Source organism: Hermetia illucens, chromosome 3 (genome assembly GCF_905115235.1).
Source record: "Hermetia illucens chromosome 3, iHerIll2.2.curated.20191125, whole genome shotgun sequence".
Lineage (NCBI taxonomy): Eukaryota > Metazoa > Arthropoda > Insecta > Diptera > Stratiomyidae > Hermetia > Hermetia illucens.
Genome location: NC_051851.1, coordinates 98,173,560 through 98,195,349, shown reverse-complemented (window position 1 = coordinate 98,195,349; position 21,790 = coordinate 98,173,560). Strand labels below are relative to the sequence as shown.

Here is a 21,790-nt window from a genome sequence, read left to right as displayed (position 1 = left end):
TTCTATTTTAGTGTGTCCAGAATTTCAACGGGGATCTCACTGAGGATGGCATTGTTCCGGTAAACCCTCTGAACTTTATTTCTCACCCTTCTGCTGGCACTGCCAGTGCTAATCTGAATCAGTCTAGCAATGTCCTGCCTTAGTGAATCCCGCCGACGTTCCAGACGAATTTTCCATGGTGGATCTCTTTGGTTACTCAAACCAATAACATGAAAGTGAATCTTCTGACCGTGCAATCTGATAGTCGCAATTGCACCACAATACACAAGTGATTGTAGTTGCAGCAGCGACATATCAGCACACAGCCGAGACGCAATCTCATCATTGATTTGAGATAGAATTCCCGGAGTTGCTGGAGATGCATAGAGCCTGGGAATACCTGGTCTATGCAAAGGATCCATATTCGAGAATTCTACACACGCTCTTTGGAATTCGTCCGGAACCTCAGCGGAAACCTCAGCTGGACGGTGGAGAAAAGTGCTTCGGCGAGTACTGAAACTGTTGCCTGCAGTGCGGCGTGGTATTGTTGAAGCCGCCGCCTCTGCCCCCATCGACTCTCGGTCACTAGTTTCCCCCATGACCTCAAGTCGAACACGCTCCCTGATGGTGGCCGGGATTGTGTCGCTGCAAATAATAAAGCGGTGTTGGTCTGCGACTCGCTGCACAGTGACGTGCGCAAATTGCGGGAGACGCTCGACCAATCTCTGGTGCAACAAGGGGCGGTAAGATGTTGTACCCGCCCCGCCGTTATTTCGTAGTAGGAGCGGATGATGAAGAGGTTCATTTCTTCAGTCCATTTCATCCGCTGCCGAAGTGGTCGCCACAGATTGTGGCGAAATGCAGCAGACGAAGCTGTGCTCCTGGTTGTCGCGGCGCCTAGACGTCAAACCGCCCCACGACTAGCGGTTTCGACGCCGTACTGTCCATTACGAGAGCCCGACCCAGTCACCAAATCAGACGACTCCTGCCGATTATCCGTACCGGACTTCAAATTTCTTCTTCTTCTCAATTTTGGTGGTGCATTTTATCCCTAGCTGCTAGGTGTTAGGATAGCTTCCTTAGTAAGTAATCTGCAAGACAGCAAATTTCCTGCACGTTCCTCCTGAACGCTTCAGGTATAAGTTTTGTTGATTTTTATGACAATTGGCTGCACGATAGTTCCACTTATATGGGAATTCTCAATAAGGACGACAAGATTTGAAATTGCAATAAAATACACAAAATATTATCAAAATTGATGTGTTTTAAATAATATGCTATCAAATAACTGCTCGCAAAAAATAGACTAACAGCGTTAAAACGCATGTTTTTGGTGGCCAGTTGTGAGAACCGTTTCGTGAAATAAAGGACTCGCCGAACTTTCTACGCAATAAATTCAGTGGAACAGTTGCGGTATGGCATGTCGCCCCATTCTGTTAAAAATATAAAACATCGATTTCATAAATTTTCGGAAAGAAAAATTCCGCCAACCTGTCTCAATAGCGTTCTCCATTGATAGTAACCGTGCGGCCTTCGTTGATTTGAAAAAATGGCCCAATAATTTCATCGTACCACAAAACTCCATCAAACCGTTAATTTCTCTAGGTGTAGTGGTGTTTAATGAAGTAGTCTCGGATTTGTATCACTCCAGTAGCGATAATTCTGCTTGTTAAAGTAGTGATTTAGCCAGAAATGCGGCAATATGGCGTCAGTGAGCAGTCAAAATCCTATCGTCCTTATTGGGAAACAGTAGCGAATATATGTTAAATATAGCCGATATTAAATTCTGCGAAATACTGGTATGTTATCGATACCATGATTTTTTCAGATTTGTTGGTTGGGTAGTTTCTGAGAACGAATAATTAACCCCACTCCTCCCTTTTGCAATCAATCCCAAAATTAACATCTGCTTCGAAAAGTAATAATTGAGACCTTTCGGCTGATACCCTACACGACTATATTTGGTTTAAAAAGAATTTTACACCTCCCTTTTGCATATATGGGAGCCCCCCTTAAACTTCATGTAGTACTATGTTACCCACTGCATTCAAGGGGATTCATAGTTCTTTATTTAGTTACTTTCTTTGGTGTTATTTTTTCTTTTTCGATTCTTGCTTGGATTCTGAATCACACTGACGAACCCAGGTTTCTTCAACATTCACAATCGACGCTGCTTACTGTTCTTTTTTTTGGTAAATAGTCATTTAAAATCTCCTTAATTTTCTGCTAATCCGTAGTTCTGCTATCTCTCACAATGTAATTTGATCGCCAGTTGTAGTTTTCCGACTTTTTGGACAGTTCCTTCGGTTGTTATCATCACTGGGCGACCTGGCTGCGTTTTCGCAGGTGTATCTTTCTTGTTGCAATAGCCGATTTTTCATCATTGTATATAAAGGTGCAGAATTCTTTTTAACAAAGAGCTTAATCGCGGTGTTCCTAATTGCGAGAATCCTCAGTCTCCGTCGACATGGTGTTGAAGCTTTTCTCAGGGATAATTATTATGAACCAAATAATGAGTTATGCAATTAGTATTATCAGGAGAGAGATGATGCACCACCATGATTTCTGTATTTTATATTGTTATTTGGTGATAATTTTAAATAAGATTGTACTTCATTTTCATTATCACCACATTTAATGCTGCCTAGCTGATACACTTACTGCAGCACATCCACGACGACACCAAAGCTGGAAATCATGGTAATGAGATTGGGAGGTCGCCGTTCTAACAAAGGCCGAAACACAAGAGCGGAATGACTGTGCACGTGCGGAGTGAGAGAGCTGTCAAATGAAGTTCATTCATAAAAAATAAATTTAAGCTGGAGATATGTGCACTCACATAAAATATAGGAAAATGCATACCCTAATTGTAGAAACTTGAAGATTGTGTGCAATGCCTTTTTCTGTGTGAACAATCTACCTACGTACATATTTTATGTTATGAAAATCATACAATTGCGTGTGATCCGCAGTTTCTCTCGTCCGCATTCCGCACGCATGGTATTTGTGTTTCGCGCTTACCTCGGTCGTCGTACCATCAACGACATAATGAGTCATCGTTATGCACCTCAGATCACAAGCCTTCAGTTGCCCCTCGTAGATTAACTTGATTAATAAGAAAGATTTTTAAAAAGTATTGCCAGATGGCTGGCGTGTCTTTGATTCAACCTTACAAAGAGATATCAGCTGTTTATGCTTATTCCTGGATCTGACGCTAAATGTGCATGTATTCTTAGTAGTATTGCCACAGTTAGATACTAGACAGCTACCTCACTCCCCCTTGCCCCTCAAGGGGGGAAATCAGTGCGAGTACACACGATTTCAAATTGTTTTGCCCATGAGCATGAGCGAGATGTACCAAAAACCCGATCAGCTGTGTTTGACATACCGCCCGGACTTGCCAATGTATTGGTGAGATTGGCAAGTTTTTGCTTATGTATAAGTGAATACGTGAAACAACTTTTTGCTATATGGGTCACCACGCCGTAGTATCAGAATAGCAGAAGCTTACCGATCTCTCTCTTACCAATACGATTTGACGAACATTATGCCTTTTCCTTGTTTAGCGTCTCTGATGTGTACAGATAAGCTTCTGCAAGCACATTTGCAAGTGGGGTCATTTTTGTAAGGGTACTGCTTATAGTAGATCTACTGTGGTATTGCGTTCGCAGATGTTAACCCGTCCCTCCTTAAAACCGAGTATCCGCAATCACAAAAAAAATAACAGATCATAGAGCTTGGGGATCGTTAACTTTGTTTCGATTGTTATGCGCTTAGAGTCAATGTCTTCTTGGGGTTGTTGGCTAATATCAATTTTGTTGCCTTGCTTTCTACGTAGTCCGAGAAAAGCAGGCTGCAATTTTCGCTTTCATATGTGTGTGAATTGGCGGAGAAGCATTAGAGGGTTTAATGTTATCCGCTGCAATTGGATATTATAATACATCAGCATCAAAAACTTCATCATTACACGACGGACCCGTATCATCAGCATCAACCGCGTAACAACCGGTACCTGGTCTAGGCTTGCCTAGGGATCTCCAGGCATCCACCAATTCGATACCTCTAAAACTTGTCTGGTATCCTGGTTTTGGCCATCGCTCCATCTGAGTCAGGTTCTGTAATGTCTTCCTTTCTACTATACTTTAAATATTGCCCTAATAGACTTTCCGGATTGGTTCATCTTCACCCACCGCAAGTTATTGAGCCGAATTTCATAATTTTCATCGTTATATGGGCTATGGAATCTACCATCTTCATGCAGGGAGTTAACCATTCTCCGGAGGATTCTGAACAAGGCCCAGAGTTCGTAATTTTTCTTGCTATGAACCCAGATCTCTGGGTTATTAGGATTGGCAAAATCATTGTCTGTGTGTACAGTAAGAGCTTTGACCGTATGGTGAGACGTTACGAGCGAAACAGTTTTTGTAAGTTGAAATATTGTCTGTTGACTGCCAACAACCATGTGCGGATTTCATCGTGGTATCTGTTATTGGTTCAGCGGAAAGCGAATAAGTAAAGAATCTTAAAGAAATATTGAGTAAATCTGTGAGTTTAGGCTTAGAAATAGACTCAAAATCTTCCCTTTGGGCTAACATTTTGACAAACTAATAGCTATTATCAGAGCGACATATTTTGGTGCAAAATATCACGTGTAGCACGAGGTAAAACCTTGGAGGATTTCGAGGTCGAAAGCGGAGTCCGTCAGGTTTGCGTCTTTTCACCGATATTATTTCTTCTTGTTATCTATGATGTTCTTCATACTGCATTACCGGAGGACGTAGAGGAGTTCAATGGAATATGACATATTTCCTCAAACACCTCGACTACGTTGATGACATCTGTTTGCTCTCCCACCGAGTCATGAATCTTGACCAGCCCTGGATTTGAAAAGAGAAGCAGAGAGAGTTGGACTAAAGGTAAACACCAACAAAATCAAGATTCCCATTCTGGGTCGTCGTACTCTTCTTATTTGCATTAATGGACAGGCCATTGAAGGCGACGATCAATTTTTATACGTAAGAAGCGTGGTTTCTGCCGACGGTGGAACTGGATGTTGCCCAACGCTGGATCTTTCTGTGTTGCTATATCGGAGCAACACATCTAAACTAACCCCCACTGTCACTCAAAAGCTCCAAGATTTTGTCAACACCCTATCATCGGAGTACGCTGCCCTGATACTATTACAAACGAAGAACTTGGTTGGCACATACGCCTGTCACATGCATGCGATGTGATTGGAAGGCGGAAAAGGCAGTGGATAAGTCACACATTAAGGAGAGGCGACAATTGCATTGTAGGCTATACCATTCAGTAGAATTCAGTCTTCCAAGATGGCCAACGAGTGGGTCGCCCCAAGGCACTTGGCACAGAACAGTGGAAAAGGAGCGCAAGCGTCTCGCGAAGTCGTGGCGGGAGCTGAAGGGCATTTCAGGTAATCGCGAGGGTTGACGCGTAGGTGCAGTTGATGCGCTACACCCCAATAGGGGGTAAATGGCAGTCATATATATCATATTCTATCATCTAATGAGCAATAGTCTAATTTGGTTGCAATTGGTCAAAAATTCATGGAATGTCCCAATTCAATATAATTAGCAATCTATTTTCGCAAAACGCCCATCTATAGAAACAAGGAAGATTTAAGTAAATTCTGAAGAAGAATGTTGTATTATACAAAAAACATTGGTACATATTTACCTCAAAATGAGTTTAACTAAGTCATTTTTTCAGAAAAAAATTGTTGCAAGCAAAACTATTCACCAGACTAATTCCAAGCGAAACAATTTCAAACATATGCATTGAGAAAATTCGAAAAAACAAATGACAATGTTTATTTAACTGTCATGGTTTCTTAAGACAAATTGTTTTATTGCGATACTTAAAACTCATTGCTGTGAAATTTGAGCTGCTGCATATGAGCATCACTCTACCATACCGTAAATGGCAATGCCCAATCTATATGCAATTATTTGTTTGACTCAAAAAACAGAAATCGGCTGTTTGTTGATGGAGACAGATACTTGTCTGACACAGCCACAGACATTTGTCTGACAAATGTTTTCCCAAGACAGATATTTATATCAAATAATAGCAGACATTTGTCTATTGGTTGTCTGAGATAGATATATATATATTTGTATGTCTGATGTCTCGGGCAGCCATAGGAATTTACGTCGGACGCACATCTGTCATGTTGTTCTCAGCGGGACTTCAAAAACTGTTGCATCGTGACGTGTCGGGCTCAGTAGGGACGTTCCTTTAGTCGCGTTTTACCATTAGCAGGAAATACTTTGAATGAATTCTCGATTCCTAACTCAAAGGGAAGTCACTATATCAGCGAGGGTATAAGATGGGATAAGTTAAAAGTGATTACTAATAACAAGCATGAAGTTTCGCCACATTTAAGTGTTACACGCCCATTCGGGCTACTGTGAATTTTTCATTCCTTTTTTAAGACCGTTTTTTCCTAAGTAAAACTGACATTCAGCAAACGTTTATCCATTAATGTTGCCACGCCCCACTATACACTTCAGGTGCCCTAAACACAGAATGCCCGACGTTCTGTAATTAAGATAAACCGTATCCCAGTCGTCAACAGTATTTTTGCGACATGGGCACTACCTCGTCAACTAGAGAGTGTCGTAAATCAAATTGATTAATAAACAAACATTTCAAATCATACAGGCCTATTAGTTTATTACCAACATTTTCAAAGCTTCCCCACCTTCAAAGATGACACACCACACATGAGTATCCTCGCGTTGCATTGCATGATCTCAAGGAATATTTATAAGAAGTGGTTCGCTTGTTGGTGAATCAAGCTAAATGAGACCAAATATTAAAGTGTAATTTTCATCTTGAACAAGCGAGCCTGTGCAGTTAGGCAGAATATCCGTACCATAATTCAGTGAAGTGATTGTGTTTGAGTGTCAGCCTGTCGATCTCGTTGCTCCGGACTCGAATCTCGCTAGGTAGACGGTAGGGTTGTCTTCTACGCACATGTGCTACAAGCTAATGATTATGAAATTGAAGCACACACTGACGCATACATACGCCAGCATACAGCATACAACAGAAACTTTAGACCTAAAGAAAGAAGACACCGTCTGGAAAGAATTTGCCGCATTTCTGCAAAAATGCAGGCAGCCAGACGTTTTTAAGAGTTGCTACAAAACATAATTTTTGTATTTTAAAGAAACTCTGTCCGTTTTCTCTTAAATCAACGTGTTGTGAAATAAAGGATATATTTATTTTTCGTTTGTGCCTCTCTCGGCGCCCGGGACTTAATTTACTCTTATTAAAAATTTTAAAAAATGGGATAATAACAATAAGCAATAAAGTAGTGAAGAGGGAACAACTTTTCTCCTTTTTATAACAAGAATAGTAAAGTGGGACTTGATTATAAGATGTTGTTATAAAAAGAGATAATGAATTTCATGTGGTCAAATGGCATCGTTTAACTCTACAACGTAGTTCATCCTCCCGCAACGCACCGGTGTCAAGAAGAAGAAAGCTTCGAAAAATTAGTTATAGGAACAAAACGACAGCTGAGACTTAAATTTCGACAGCTTGGATCACGAAATTCAAAAAAGAATCTGACAGCAACTAGAGCACAAGTACAAGAAGCATTGAAGAATTAGAAACAACGACTGGACGAGGAGTAATGCCGAGAAGCGTTCAATCTTTACTTAATACACATTCAACTAATACACTTATTCGATGTCTTACGCCTTACGGTTCAGGAGAAAACGTGGAACAAATCCATCGGTTAAAAACTTGCTGATAGACAAAGCAGTTACCGCTGTTTCAAATCTAAACTTACGGCGCACAACTGTTGATCGAGAGCAATTACTTTCGCATCGTGGTATATTAGAAACTTCAATATTCACTGTGATGAAAGACGAGATTAATCAGTTGATCAATCATCGTTTGAATAGGAGAAATGCTAATATAAAAGTAAAATGAATCACTGCCCCCAAAAGGTGGGGATAGATGTAAATTTTTTTTACGATTTAAGATTTGATAACTTGGTTATTTTCTATGTAGTAGGGTCTAAAAATAAATATAGTGCAATAAAAGCCTCACCGCAGAATTTGTCCAAAAACTTATTGTACGTACTTCTAATGGAATTTCGTGTACCGAATTGCGAAAATGTTACCGAAGGCTTGCGGAGAATCGAATTTGCCAAAAACACGTATATATGAGTGGGGTCCTGAATTCAAAAGTGGTCGAAATGGGAACGATTTTCTCCGCTTTTTTCGGGTAATGTTTGGACTCAAGTCAATATCGAACTAATTAAAAATCGTAATTCAAGTTTGATAGAGATAGTCGCTGGGCTGTTTGGATCTCACGTATTAATTCGTACCATTTTATATAAACGTGTGGGTGTGAAAATCGCGCGGCTAGTTTCGAAAAACATGAATTTTCTCCAAAAAATCAACCAAAGAAAGGTCATTGAAGACATGCTAGAAGGAGTGAATGCCTGCCGATCCCACATTTATGAAACGCATTACAGCAGATGAGAAGACATGGGTTTACGAATTTGACATGTAAATAGCTTCGGAATGGCCTCTTCCAGTTGAACCAAAACCGGAGGAGACGAGAACTGAAGTCGATTTCGGCGAATATGTGGAATGAGCTTATTTTGATGACGATACAATAAATTTGAATGAGTAATAAATATTTTGTGTTTTATTTAACAATTCTTGATACTTTTCTGACAGAATGTTTTACTATATGTCTGGCTTACTCAGCTTACAACAACAACCACTTTATAGCGCCATTTACTTCAATTGGTTACGAGTTCCTATGATGTTGATATTCGAATGTAACAAGTAGACATTGTTCTTGTATTTCAGATAGAATACGCAGTACGAGAAATTACCTCATATCTGGTCCCCCAAAATGCGAACAAAAGGAACTTGGACCCTGACTTTCAGCATTGTATTCAACACCTGAGGTTGGCAGTGTCGATATTCTTCTGCTTTCTAAGGAAACCCATCCAAGATAAGGTAAACTATAGAATTTTTAATTTTCATGCAATTTCTGTGAAAGTTCATTTAAGGTTTTCCTTGACGACCTTCGAAGTTGGCTCTTGCAATTAGTAGCATTTCAATCACGTCTTACTACGTCGGAAGATCATTGGTTTCTACTTTTTCATTTGTTGCGATGCCCAAGCAAAATTTCTTGGGGCATTCCTATGGTTCAAGTGCCCGCTTTTGTAAATAGTGAAGCTTGCGACACATTGATTGATTCGAGCATGACTCTGCTGAGTATATTACTCTCGCCGATAAGAAAAAGGAATGAATTCTTGAAACAATGCGCAGATGTAAGCGGCTTAAGTAGCTGAATATTAAATGCTACTCTCACACTTCATTTTTAATAATATTTTAATTTCAGGCACACAGAAATATATCTGATTGCACTAAAGGAGATTTTTGGATATTGGTTGATTCGGATGGCGAGGAAGGAAGCACTCCAGCAGGAGAGTGCGTTGGTTTAAAAGAAAGTGATTTGATCGACATTTTGAATCAAATTCCGTTCGAGAAGTTATTCTGGTAATGTCTTATTATTTGAAATCAGAAATTGTTCATATTTGGGTTGTATCTTCAGTACGATATTGAATATTGAAAAACAAGGAGAAGACTACATTGTGAGCGAAGATAAAATGACTGAGATGAAGTTGACAAGAATAATAGCTTTCCACACAACAATGATCAAATTACTAGGCAGCGGACTGAAGACGTATGGCAGTGAAAGATACAGACAGTTCACGAAACGATTGGGATATTTAATGAAACATTGCATTCACTACACCTACGACTGCTATCAAATAATTGTGTATGCGTTTGTACTAGTTTCAGTTTGTGGCAAAAGCATAATTTTGTTTTTCACAGGAGCAAATATTTGTTAATGAATTTGGCAGTGCCTGAGAGAATTAGCAACAAATTCGATGCTTTCATATTATCAGCTTGTGACTGTCTGCATAAGTCGCGTTGCTTGAGCGTCTCACAATTTTTCCAAAATATACCTTTCAAGGGAATACATAAGAGGACATTGTATGCGTTGTTTTATTTCTTAAACGTTGGGTTTCCCGAGGAAATTAGTCTGAATTCTGGTTAGTTCTATAAAACACACAAGTTTCGTTCATGGACCTTTCATTACATGCTCTTACAGATTATGAAGCCTTCTTGAAGGATGATCAGTTTTGGCACGATTTCAACGTCAGAGCGAAAGATGCAACAAACGAGGATTTGTACTATCTGTTGCAAACATTTTTAGAAATGGCTTTGGCGCGAGATGAAACAATGGACTGGGATTTCATAAAAACACTATTCATTCACATATTTTTTGTAAGTTGCGGATTAATTTCAGATTTGCTTGAAGTACAAGAAATAATTCATATTTTAGATTGGTTACATCAACGAGACAACGAGAAATATTTGCTATAAGCCCTGTAAAGATGTTTTATCCAGCCTCGCACTTCTTTACCCTAAATTAATTTCTGATTTAATTAAAATTACAAATGAGAATATGATTTCACATGAAAATGTCGATTATATGTTCAAGTCAATGCCACTGGAAATTTGGAAGCCAGATGAAGGAAGTTTGAAAATTCTCACTGCTTGGCTGCTAAATTGTCCGTCTGAATCCAAAGAAAATATCCTTTCCCGAATTATAATCGGCCGCATGAATTGGGGATTCAATTCAGACAACGAACTGTTCCTTGCCCGGGATATTCACGTCCGTATTGCTTGTGTGGTATGCGAAGCTGCTTCAAAGTATTCATCAGATATTAACGGTTCTTTGGGAATACCCGTTAGTGTTTCTCAAGCTTCGAATACTGTAGATGCACATTCTCAAAGAGAGCAATTTTCTAACTGGTGTTGGAATGTGATATCAACATTACATTTACACTACCTAGACCAAGGTGAACGGATTGCTATGTTGATATTAGGAAATCCGGCACATTATTTAAGATGCATACCCGATTTGCATGAAGTAGAAGTTTTATTCCAAGGGGTCTCGGAAAAAAGACCCATGGCTATTTACCTATCGATGTTAATCACACTTCGAGGTCATTCTATTCCTTTGATATGCCAGAAAAGCTTTGATCAAATGCTTACGTTATTGTTGGACCAACAATATACTGTTGTGATCCGGTGTTTAGAATTGATTACAATTCTTTTCGTAGAATGTCCTGAAGTGCTCACTGAATGTGACAGGTAACGTGTGTATTAGAAAGTTGGCCAATCGTTGCAGCAATGAATTCTTACAGGTTTCATAAAGTGCTTCAAGGACTACTTGACTGTGATAAAACGTACATAAACATGGCAAAAAATAAGCTTATAGACTGTTGCTTCGGAGCCACCGTTGAAATATTTAAGGATATGCTTCAGTCACAAATACTTGACTACGCGCAGTAATAAATTTATCTTTAACAATAATTATTTTTTGACATTGGTAATTTTTGTAGTTATGGTCTGTCATCGCCACAACCTCTTATAACGTTATGGTTCAAATCAATGTTAAATCTACCTAACTGGGAAGAACCCACAGTTTTGTACGTTATAGATGGCCTATTAAAGGTTGCTCATCGGTTTTCCAACCTGTGGTGGGAATTGAAAAACCTTCTTCGCTATCAATATACAGTTGAGTATACTTTTTATTTTGGAATCTATTATAAAATTAAATTTTGTTCCCAGAAGTCAGACAAAACGAAGGAAATAAAATCTACTCTGAAGACGCTCTTCGGGTCTAGTAAATCAAAGAGAAGAGCAAATGAGAAATTTCCATGGTACTCGTTGATTTGTTTAGAGGTAGAATACGAAATATTCGAAGGGGAAAACAATTTGTGGTGTGAAGTGTTGCATCAGTTCAAGCTTGATAAGAACATAAATTTGGAGAGTGCACTCAGGGTGAGTATTAGTATTGAATTTACTTATATAAGAAGTAGGGTCTATATATTGAAAAACTAGTTTGAATTTACCGAATGAATTTATGTAATAATAACTATACGTCATTGATTCTTGAAAGATAGTCTCAATACATGTGCATATTTGCTATCGTGTCTACCACACCTACGCTCCATCCTGCATAATGCGACCCCTGATCCATGCTTTCCTCTGGCAGGTTTGCCAGAGTGACGAGCATAGTACTACAAGAGTGAAAGGAGTCCTTCCCTAAGCCCCAGCATCTTACTTCGCTTAACCTCAAAAGCGAGCACTCTGGAAAGTCTCGATACCGTCAATCATAAATCGTTGACAAAAACAAAAGCCGAAAGATCAGTTCGATGCGAGGGACGGTTGCCGTTTTCGAAGCATGGGCAAATTTGCTTCCTCGCCTTATTTTCACTAATGACGGAAATCACTTCTAAGGTGCAATTTAACAAAACTCTTAAAGACCGCATTTGAAATTTCAACCAGATTCGAACAGAGTGAAAAGCCTGCGTCATGTTGTGTGACGTCACAACTCGAGCCAAGAAATTTCAATGGCCCGGCAACTGGCAGTTACTCCTAAAAATAAAAAATTGTCAACATTAATTTCCCGCGTGAAATGCTAAGGAGGACGATGAAATATTGTTTCGTGCCTTGCTGCACAAATAACTCCATAAAACACCGCAGAAATTTTCTTTGGCTGTTCCGAAAGAAGATTTTCGGAAGAAGTGGATCGGCATCGTCCGAATCCAGTTTCTTTGGAGTCAAGTTTGAATTGTGAGGGTCATTTCAACGTGAGTTAACATTTTTTAAGCTTTGACTCCAATCTTAATTGATAATATACGATTGCGTTAGAATTTTGTGTCACTATTATTCAAATTCAAATCAAGTCCCAAGAGAAGAGATACCGCAGAATACTCAACGTGCCCAAGTTTCGAATCCCGTTCTGCGCAATTCTATTTTTTTTGCGGTCTGGAATCTTTCAGAAACGTGCGTTCGATAAAATGTCAGCATTTCCTATGTAGCTTGTTTCCATTACTGCCGAAACGTAAGGATTGCCTTTTCACGAAACAATTATCCACTTTTCTGTTAAAAATTGAAAAGTAACAAGTAACGAAAAATTAACCGCCTTTACGTAGATAAGATTCAAATTGCTCGCTCGATGACGTCACCACGGTTTCTTTTCCGCCTTTTGAGGATTCAATTTTTAAACCATAATAATTAACAAATCAGCGTTCCGAATTGTTTTTTTTATGATAATTTAGCAGGTGAAACTACTATTTCGGGTAAAAAAATATATAGTCATTTTCTAACGCGGGGAGTCTATTAGGCAGTACCCCAAAGCTTCATTTACATATACACATAAATTCATACATATGGCTGTCTGGCGTGATTGGTATTGATCCATAAATAATTAAAAAACTAAAACGACATTTTTCCCCTCGACCTCCCATTCACGCGAGTTCACTTTGTTGTATTGGCGAATTGATATGTTATCATGACGTCATACACATTTTAGAATGCACGAACTTCACACAAAGTGTAAAAGTTTCACCTTCAATAACTTTGTTAATAATAGTTGGGTTTACTTGAAAAGTTATGCCTTATGTTATCCCCTATACCACTGTAGTTCTAGCATGAAGTTAAGAGGGGTTTCCGGCTAGGTTTCTAAAATATGCTAATATACTATTGTTAACTTTATGCAGATATCGGAACGGAATGTACTTCGAGGCCTAGATTTCGGTTATATAAACCTCTGTGATTTTTTTCACATTTTTCGGTTAGATAGGTTCCTGAGAACGAAAACTGTTATAAAAACTGTTAGAATCATATTTTAAGCCCCCACTTCCCTACGTTTCATCCGATATCAAATATTCGAAAAGTTTTAATTGAGCCCTTTCATTTGACACCCCAGGTGACCACATTCTGTGAAAAAAATTGCATCCTCTATTCACATGTGCGTCGATTATGGTATGGGGAGTAAATTGTGTATTATAATAAACAAAATGAACGCAGAAAGATTTATTGGGATCTTGGACGATATTCTAATTAACTATTCAAAAGATAAATAATAGCATGGAATTCATAATTCAGCGAGATAACGACAGTCTCTCGCTAAGCAAATTTCACTTCATATTTTCAAAAATTTCAATTACTACTGTCAAAGTGGGGCATGAATTCTTTAAGTGCTAATATATTTTTTTATTAAATTAGAAACTTGTATATTTTCTTTATGAAAGCATGTCTGTTTTCATTCATACTAACAAGAAAGTGTATGCGGCAAAGCAAATTTCGCGCACTGCATCAGGTTGAGAAAATTGTTATAGGGCCCATACACTGTCAAACAAATTGCTCGAGAGAACGGTGCGCCACATTGCGTTGTGCAATTGTATTTCCCATACACTTAGTGGATTTTTGTTCAAACATTAGTTACAAGTTGCCATTCAAATGCTATTGCATCTATCTGTATTGTTATCAGGAGGAGTAGGAGGGTAAAGGGTAACCCCCTTCCACATTGGGAAGATAATTACTCTAACAGCTTATTTATGAATCGAAAATAGCCACTTTTCGAGGTGGCGTAACTTCAACAGGAGTGGAAAGAAGGAAGATTTTTTTCCTTCTATATATTTTTATTACACTCTTACTTTCCGGGGATATGGTTGGCAAACCCAACTTTACCATGATGATAACAAAATACCCTCCATTTGACGGAGAAAATTTGAAAAAGAGGACAAACTTTATCACTGCGGGAATAGTGCTCAAAATTAAACCCTATCGTTTAAAGGGATGATAACCGTCGCTGTCCTTTAACGAGGTTAGAAAAAGAGAACCTTTCTCCCCATTCTGTCCTCGCGGGATAAGGTTGAAAATTCGTCAGTCAGAACCCCACTTTGAATGGCCATACCATTGTAAAGGCGGTGGGCGCATCGAGTTCCTCTTCCTCCTCCATAAACTTTCCACCCCCTCCGGAAATAAGGTTGAAATTCTACCTTTACGAAAGTTATTATTTCAGCCCTCGGCTGACAAATATTGCGCAACAAAGCACAGTATGCCCATACAGAAGACATCGCTTTGCGCAAACGTCTCTGTTGCGCAAAAATTTCAAACAACGCATCAAACGCATTAGTGTATTGTATGGGCCCTATTACGGATGCTCAAAATATTAAAATTTAATATATATGGTGGAAAAGTCACAGTTGCATCTCTATTCAGTTCATCAAAAAAAAAAAAAACAAAAAGCGGCCTTCACACGAGATCACCCCTCAGTAATAGATACTATAACTACAAGTGAATTTCCCCCCAACTGACTCTTTGAGACGCTTAGGTATTACACGTTCAAGCTATGGCGTGGGACCGTCTATCTTCATAATATATATTATATTTATTCAGTAAAAACTCTAAAGATGCATAGACGTTCGAAAATACCAAGTCGAAACTAGGAAGATGTGTATGTGCCCTTAGCCACCGATAGTTAGGAAGAGAGCGTAGACCAAGAAGAACTCTGAGATTACAATTTTTTTCATAGAATATGGTCATGTGGGGTATTAAATGAAAGGGCTCGATTAGTACATTTTGAAATTGATATTTTTTCTAATACTGGGTGAAACTCCCTAGGCGTAAGTCAAAATGTGTGCCCCGAAAAGTGCAACAGGTCTCGTTCTCAGAACCTATTCAACCGAGATATCTGCAAAAAAACACAATGGGGCATTTATATGAAAGCTACAAAATACGTGTCATCCATTCCATCTGCTCAAATAAAGTTAATAATGGCATACCACCATATTTTGAAATTTCTCCAGAAAACTCCCACTAGAATAAATCGTAACATGAGATAGCATTTTGGAAAGTTTGAAGGAAATGCATCTATTATTAACAAAGTTATGGAATATGAATTTATTACACTAAGACGTGTATCACGTCATGATTATATAAAGTGAAGTCATATAAGGGGCGGGCGCTTGGGAACATCTTGGACTTCCTTTTTTGGTTTTTGTAAGTTATTATCAATTACTCGTATTCGAATGGATTTAGGTTGGTGCACACATACATATATCGAATATGCAGTGCCAGCAGTATTCAATTTACCTACATATATGTGATGTATGTATGTTTTTGTTCATGGAGTAAATCGGAATCGGATATATTCCGATGAGTGAAACCAATTCAGATGTGTACATTTAGACACCCAACGACAAAAAGTTTCCATTTGAGTTTCTGGAATATATCAAGTTTTACAATGAAAATATAGAATTGTAAGGAAAAGAATTCATCATATAATAAATGTTGATAGCAAACCAGTTACAACTTATTCAAAAAATAAAAAAATCTTGCTAAAGGTGTGGCGCGGTAGGATTCGCAGCATTCGAAATTTATTTCGAATGTTGCGAGTGCGAGCGAATAGATGGCGCGGATCTATCCACTTTGCGTAGCACGCCACGGGAGTGGAAGATCGGAGAAAAGTGTGCCATGAGTTGTTGTCTAAAACGTAGTAGACACACAATAAAAAATTAATCTAATGCAGTAATTATGTTTTTCGTAAATGTCTCTGATTTGTAATATTAAGTTCGAATATATGAATAAATACTGAAGTCCTTTGAATTAAAAATAGGAAAACGGAAGTTGAGTCCGCCGACTAAGATTAGGTCAAATAACATGTATAACTAATTTAATAATAAATGTTAACTTAAATATTATAATAAATATAAGTAATGTTAAATACTTAATTGGTGACCCCGATATTTAAAAAAAAACGACAAATTATCCGCCATCGCCGCCATTGGTGAAGCTCTATTGACGACAAAAATTCGTCCAAGCAACACGGCAGAAATAGAACTTCCAAACACCGAGAAATCTATCAAAAACATCAGTAGACCGTACGGCAAGTGATTTTCACGCGTTCGCATCTACAGTTGAGTGTGGAGTGCCGTTGTAAACATCACGAAAACGTGTCGCATCTCCACATCCCGAGTCGGAGCAGAGGCAAGAAAAAAACGCGAGAAAACCTTCTCTACACAGTGTACTGCGCGACACACGTCGGACCCTCTCCAGAAGTAGATTTTCACGCGACTTCCCGTACGCACGCCCTCCTGCACAACACCTTTCACGCACCGGACTAGTCATCATTGTCACAACGATCAACAACAGCAGCAAACGGCTGTCCCCGTCGCCGCCACCGCTGCCGTCCACAGTCGCCGCAACCACCACCGCTGCCATCACAGACGCAGCAGCTGTCACCGGTGCTGCCACAGACGCAGCAGCTGCCACCGCTGTCGCTACAGACGCCATCAACGCAGCCCCAGCCACCATCATTGCCGCAGCCACTTCCGCCGCCGGAATCGTCTCCACCATCGCCGCAGAGGTCGAAGCCGCCGCCGTCACTGCAGCCCTCGCCGTCAAGATCAGCGCAGCTGACCGACACCAGCATCACCGCTATCAGGCAGACACCGAAGACCCCGCCACCATCGCTGCAGCAGAAGCCGCCACCACCGCCGCCGCCTTCACATCAACGCCGTCTTCACCAAAGAGGCCGCAGCAGCGAAGCATTATTGTAATTTATTATTGTTCAATACATTAGAAGTTTTAAAAAAAAAATAGTAATAAAAGATTGAAATCGCTGCAAGAGACGGCGAAGAGGTGTTTAGCATCGCGAGTTCACCATTTTCATTGGTGGTGTTTTCGGTCTGCGCTGGAGAGCGTCCGCTTCGCTCATCATTTTTTTTTCTCGTTTCGTGCGTGCATTTGTGGGTGCGGCCTGCCGTGTCGGTGTAAAGTTCAACGCGTTTCAGTATAAACTCACCGCGTTTACATCTCAATCTCGTACTTCTCTGTAAGAAAAATGTCTTTTGACAATAAGGACGCGGCAGGCCCATCGGACCCGCAAGTGACCGCCCTCGCCGTACGCGTTCCTCCGTTTTGGCGGCGGAACCCCGAGCTGTGGTTCGTGCATTTGGAAGCACAATTCCAAATGTCCGGCATCACATCGGACGCGACCCGCTTCAACTACGCGGTGGTCGGCCTGGACGAAGAGTCCATACTTCTGGTGTCCGACGTGGTGAAGTCGACATCGTACGTGCAGCTCAAGAGCGAGTTGATCAGGCGCCTGTCGGCAAGCGAGTCGGCAAAATTAGACCACTTGCTGGCGGGTTTAACGTTGGGTGATCGAACTCCCAGCCAATTGCTTCGTGAAATGAGGCAATTGGGTGGGAGCAAGATCGGCGACGACCTCATCAAGTCGCTCTGGCTGCGTCGGCTCCCGGAGGGCACCCAGGCGATCCTCGCTTGCGTCTCCGGTTCCTTGGAGGAACTGGCAGCGACGGCCGACCAGGTCCAGGAGGTGTACGTATGCCCAACCTTGGCGGCCGTTCAACCACCGTCGGATGAGGTGGGTGAATTGAGGCGCGAGATTGCTGCTTTAACAGCCAGTATGGCCGAGATGCGGGCGACGTTGGACGCTCAGCGTTCGGGCGCCAGATCGCGAGCACGCTCACGGTCTGCCACCCGAAAAGGGCGATCAGGTAGCAGGTCGTCAAGACAGTCCACGGACCAAGGGATTTGCTGGTACCACCGCAGATTCGGGGATAAAGCGACAAGATGTACGCTACCGTGTAGATTCTCTCCTACCGCAAAAAACTAGGTCCGCGGGGGGTCTTGGCGGCGGCCACCCAGAACGCAGCGCCACGTCGCCTAACTATTTTCGATCCCCTCAGCGGGCGCAGCTACCTCATCGATACTGGTGCGGAGGTTTCGGTTCTTCCCGTACCTCGGCAACATCAACTTTTCCCTCAACCGCTCAAACTTGCGGCAGCAAATTCCTCCCGCATAAACACGTACGGGTATAGGCAAGTGGACGTGAGTCTTGGCTTGCGTAGGACGTTTTCGTGGCGTTTCATCCTGGCGGATGTCAGCTTCCCCATACTAGGCGCAGACTTCCTGTGTCACTATGGATTGCTGGTGGACTTGCAAAACAAGTCTCTTATAGATTCCACGACCAACCTTAATTCGTCGGGACATATGGTATCTCACCCAGGCAATAATCTTTCCGTTCTTTTAGAAGACATTACCGACTCTCGTGTTCGGGCACTTCTCCAAAAGTTCAGCCAGATTACTACCAACTGTGGTCTCTCCAAACCAGTGAAGCACAATGTGCAGCACCACATTATCACTACTGGTTCCCCGATCTTCTCGAAGGTGCGTCCTCTACCATCTCAGAAACTGGCAATTGCACGGAAAGAGTTTGAACAACTCGTTCAACAGGGTATCTGCAGGCCCTCAAACAGCTGTTGGTCTTCCCCACTGCATATGGTCCCTAAGCCAAACGGCGAATGGCGCCCATGTGGGGATTACAGAAGGCTAAATGCACAGACTGTTCCTGACCGATATCCAATTCCACTCATCCACGACTTTGCGCATCACCTCGCGAATTGCCGCATCTTTTCGACCTTGGACTTAACCAAGGCTTATCACCAAATCCCAGTAGCTCCTGAAGACATTCCAAAGACGGCAATATGCACACCCTTTGGACTCTTCGAGTTCACCCGGATGACTTTCGGATTGTGCAATGCGGCGCAAACCTTTCAAAGGTTCATTCACTCAGTCCTGCGAAACCTCGAATTCTGTTTCGTATATTTGGATGATGTTTTGGTCGCTTCTTCCACTGAGTCTGAGCACTTAGCCCATCTCGAGTGCATTTTTCAACGTCTCCTTGAGGCCGGTTTAGTCCTAAACGTTGAGAAATGCAAATTCCTTCAACAACAGGTGAGATTCCTCGGCCATTTCATTTCCCCTGAAGGAATACAGCCCGACCCAGACAAGGTGCAAGCGATAACAAGCTTCCCGCGTCCAAAGACAGTGAGGGAGTTGAGGAGGTTCTTGGGCATGCTAAACTTCTACCGTCGTTTCCTGCCCAAAGCCGCCCATCTCCAGTCCATTTTGAACGCGTACTTGTCTGGCCCCAAAACTAAGGACACACGAGAGATCGTGTGGTCTGAAGAGGCTATCTGCGCGTTTGACAAATCCCGTCAACAACTGCAGCCCGTACCGCGTTCTCGAGCGGGGAGAACATTTCTTCCAGCTCGAGATCGGTGGACACAGGAAATGTGGCCGGAATGTATGGCCGAGGTCCCTTTTCCGAGTCTTCGCAGCAGAGCGAGAGGTTTGAGCCGAAGATGGGCAACTCCCGAAATTTGTATTTGGGGTTGGACTTGAGGCTCTGAAGTGCTGCGTCATCCACTTGCGCCTTGGCAATAGCCGAGAAAGGACTTCAGTATTTATTCATATATTCGAACTTAATATTACAAATCAGAGACATTTACGAAAAACATAATTACTGCATTAGATTAATTTTTTATTGTGTGTCTACTACATTTTAGACAACAACTCATGGCACACTTTTCTCCGATCTTCCACTCCCGTGGCGTGCTACGCAAAGTGGATAGATCCGCGCCATCTATTCGCTCGCACTCGCAACATTCGAAATAAATTTCGAATGCTGCGAATCCTACCGCGCCACAAAGGTATGGTATGGTATGGTTGCAGTAAATTCGCGCGAAATTGATAAATTTGAAATGCTATAACTTTGGCACTAATAGGCGGATTTCCATGAACCTTAACATGCATATGCGCGATGCTGTCCTCTATGCCGGAGGGTTTTTCGGCCAATTTCTAAAAGTTATTAATATACTATTAGTAAGTTTATTTGAGCAGATATCGGAATGGGACATTTTTTGAGGCCTAGATGCAATCAATACTCGATAGATTTAACCATTAGACTTTATTAAATAATTTGTGTGACTGTGGCTGTTTGCTCGTTAGAGGCAGAAGAGAGTCTCTCGCTTCATGTGTTTCTTTTCTGCCCCTAACTCATGGCACACTTTTCTCGCCGGTCCTCCACTCCCGTGGCGAGCTCCGCAAAGTGGATAGATCCGCGCCATCTATTCCTTCGCATTCGCAACATTCGAAATAAATTTTGAATGCTGCGAATCCTGCCGCGCCACATCACTCCGCCCCCAGATGAAACCTAGGGGTTTCGGCGACTGATCCCGGAACTTCGTTCGCCGTCAATCCACAAAACGGACACGACGCTGCTTCGGGGCGGACACGGGTTTCAGCCTGGACAGAGAGACCGCCTTCCTGTGTCCACCGATCTCGAGCTGGAAGAAATGTTCTCCCCGCTCGAGAACGCGGTACGGGCTGCAGCGGCTTCTGGACGGCATCCGTCCTGATCAGCACGTGCGTGCATGTGTCCAGTTCCTTGGGCGAACAAGCAGGTATGGACGAGTGTCGAGTAGGTGGTGGCGCTTTGATGCGTCTCTTGTCGAAGACCGGATCGCTTGGGAGTCTTGGGTTCTCCCCGTGTACCAGCTCTGCGGGGCTGGCAGCAAATTCCTCTCGTCGGGTTGTACGTAGGCCGAGTAGGACGAGAGGCAAGACTTGGGACCAGGACGGATCGTCACGTGCCATAATGGCGGCTTTCAGCGTCCGGTGCCAACGTTCTAGCATCCCATTGGATTGCGGGTGGTATGCAGTAGTCCGCTGGCGTTTAAAACCAAGGAGTTTGCCTAACTCGGAGAAAAGGGTGGACTCAAATTGCATTCCCTGGTCAGTGATGACCACTGCAGGGACGCCAAAGCGAGGTATCCACTCTCGACAGAGGGCTTCGGCACATGATTGCGCCGTAATGTCTTTCAGAGGTATTGCCTCAGGCCACCGCGTAAACCTGTCGATGATTGTGAGACAATACCTATAACCGTGCGAGTCTCGCAAAGGCCCTACTATGTCGAGGTGTATCGTGTGGAAACGCTTGGTAGTGCGGGGGAATGAGCCCACTTCTTTCCTTACATGCCTGGAGACTTTACACTTTTGGCATGCGATGCACTCTC

At 41.8% G+C, this 21,790-nt stretch overlaps 1 protein-coding gene across 2 annotated transcripts in view; it reads left to right on the top strand.

Moving 5' to 3' along the window:
* Nucleotides 1-21,790, top strand: part of LOC119652830 (ectopic P granules protein 5 homolog) — a 60,723-nt gene that overhangs the window by 3,971 nt on the left and 34,962 nt on the right. The window contains exons 4-13 of one of the 2 annotated variants that reach the window (XM_038057159.1): nt 8,835-8,987; nt 9,041-9,304; nt 9,376-9,533; nt 9,589-9,816; nt 9,873-10,093; nt 10,153-10,328; nt 10,387-11,201; nt 11,255-11,398; nt 11,453-11,627; nt 11,685-11,894. In XM_038057159.1, the coding sequence (XP_037913087.1) occupies nt 8,835-8,987; nt 9,041-9,304; nt 9,376-9,533; nt 9,589-9,816; nt 9,873-10,093; nt 10,153-10,328; nt 10,387-11,201; nt 11,255-11,398; nt 11,453-11,627; nt 11,685-11,894 (2,544 nt within the window). Of the gene's footprint in view, nt 1-8,834; nt 8,988-9,040; nt 9,305-9,375; nt 9,534-9,588; nt 9,817-9,872; nt 10,094-10,152; nt 10,329-10,386; nt 11,202-11,254; nt 11,399-11,452; nt 11,628-11,681; nt 11,895-21,790 lie in introns of both variants that reach the window. The other variant, XM_038057158.1, reaches the window with a different exon arrangement.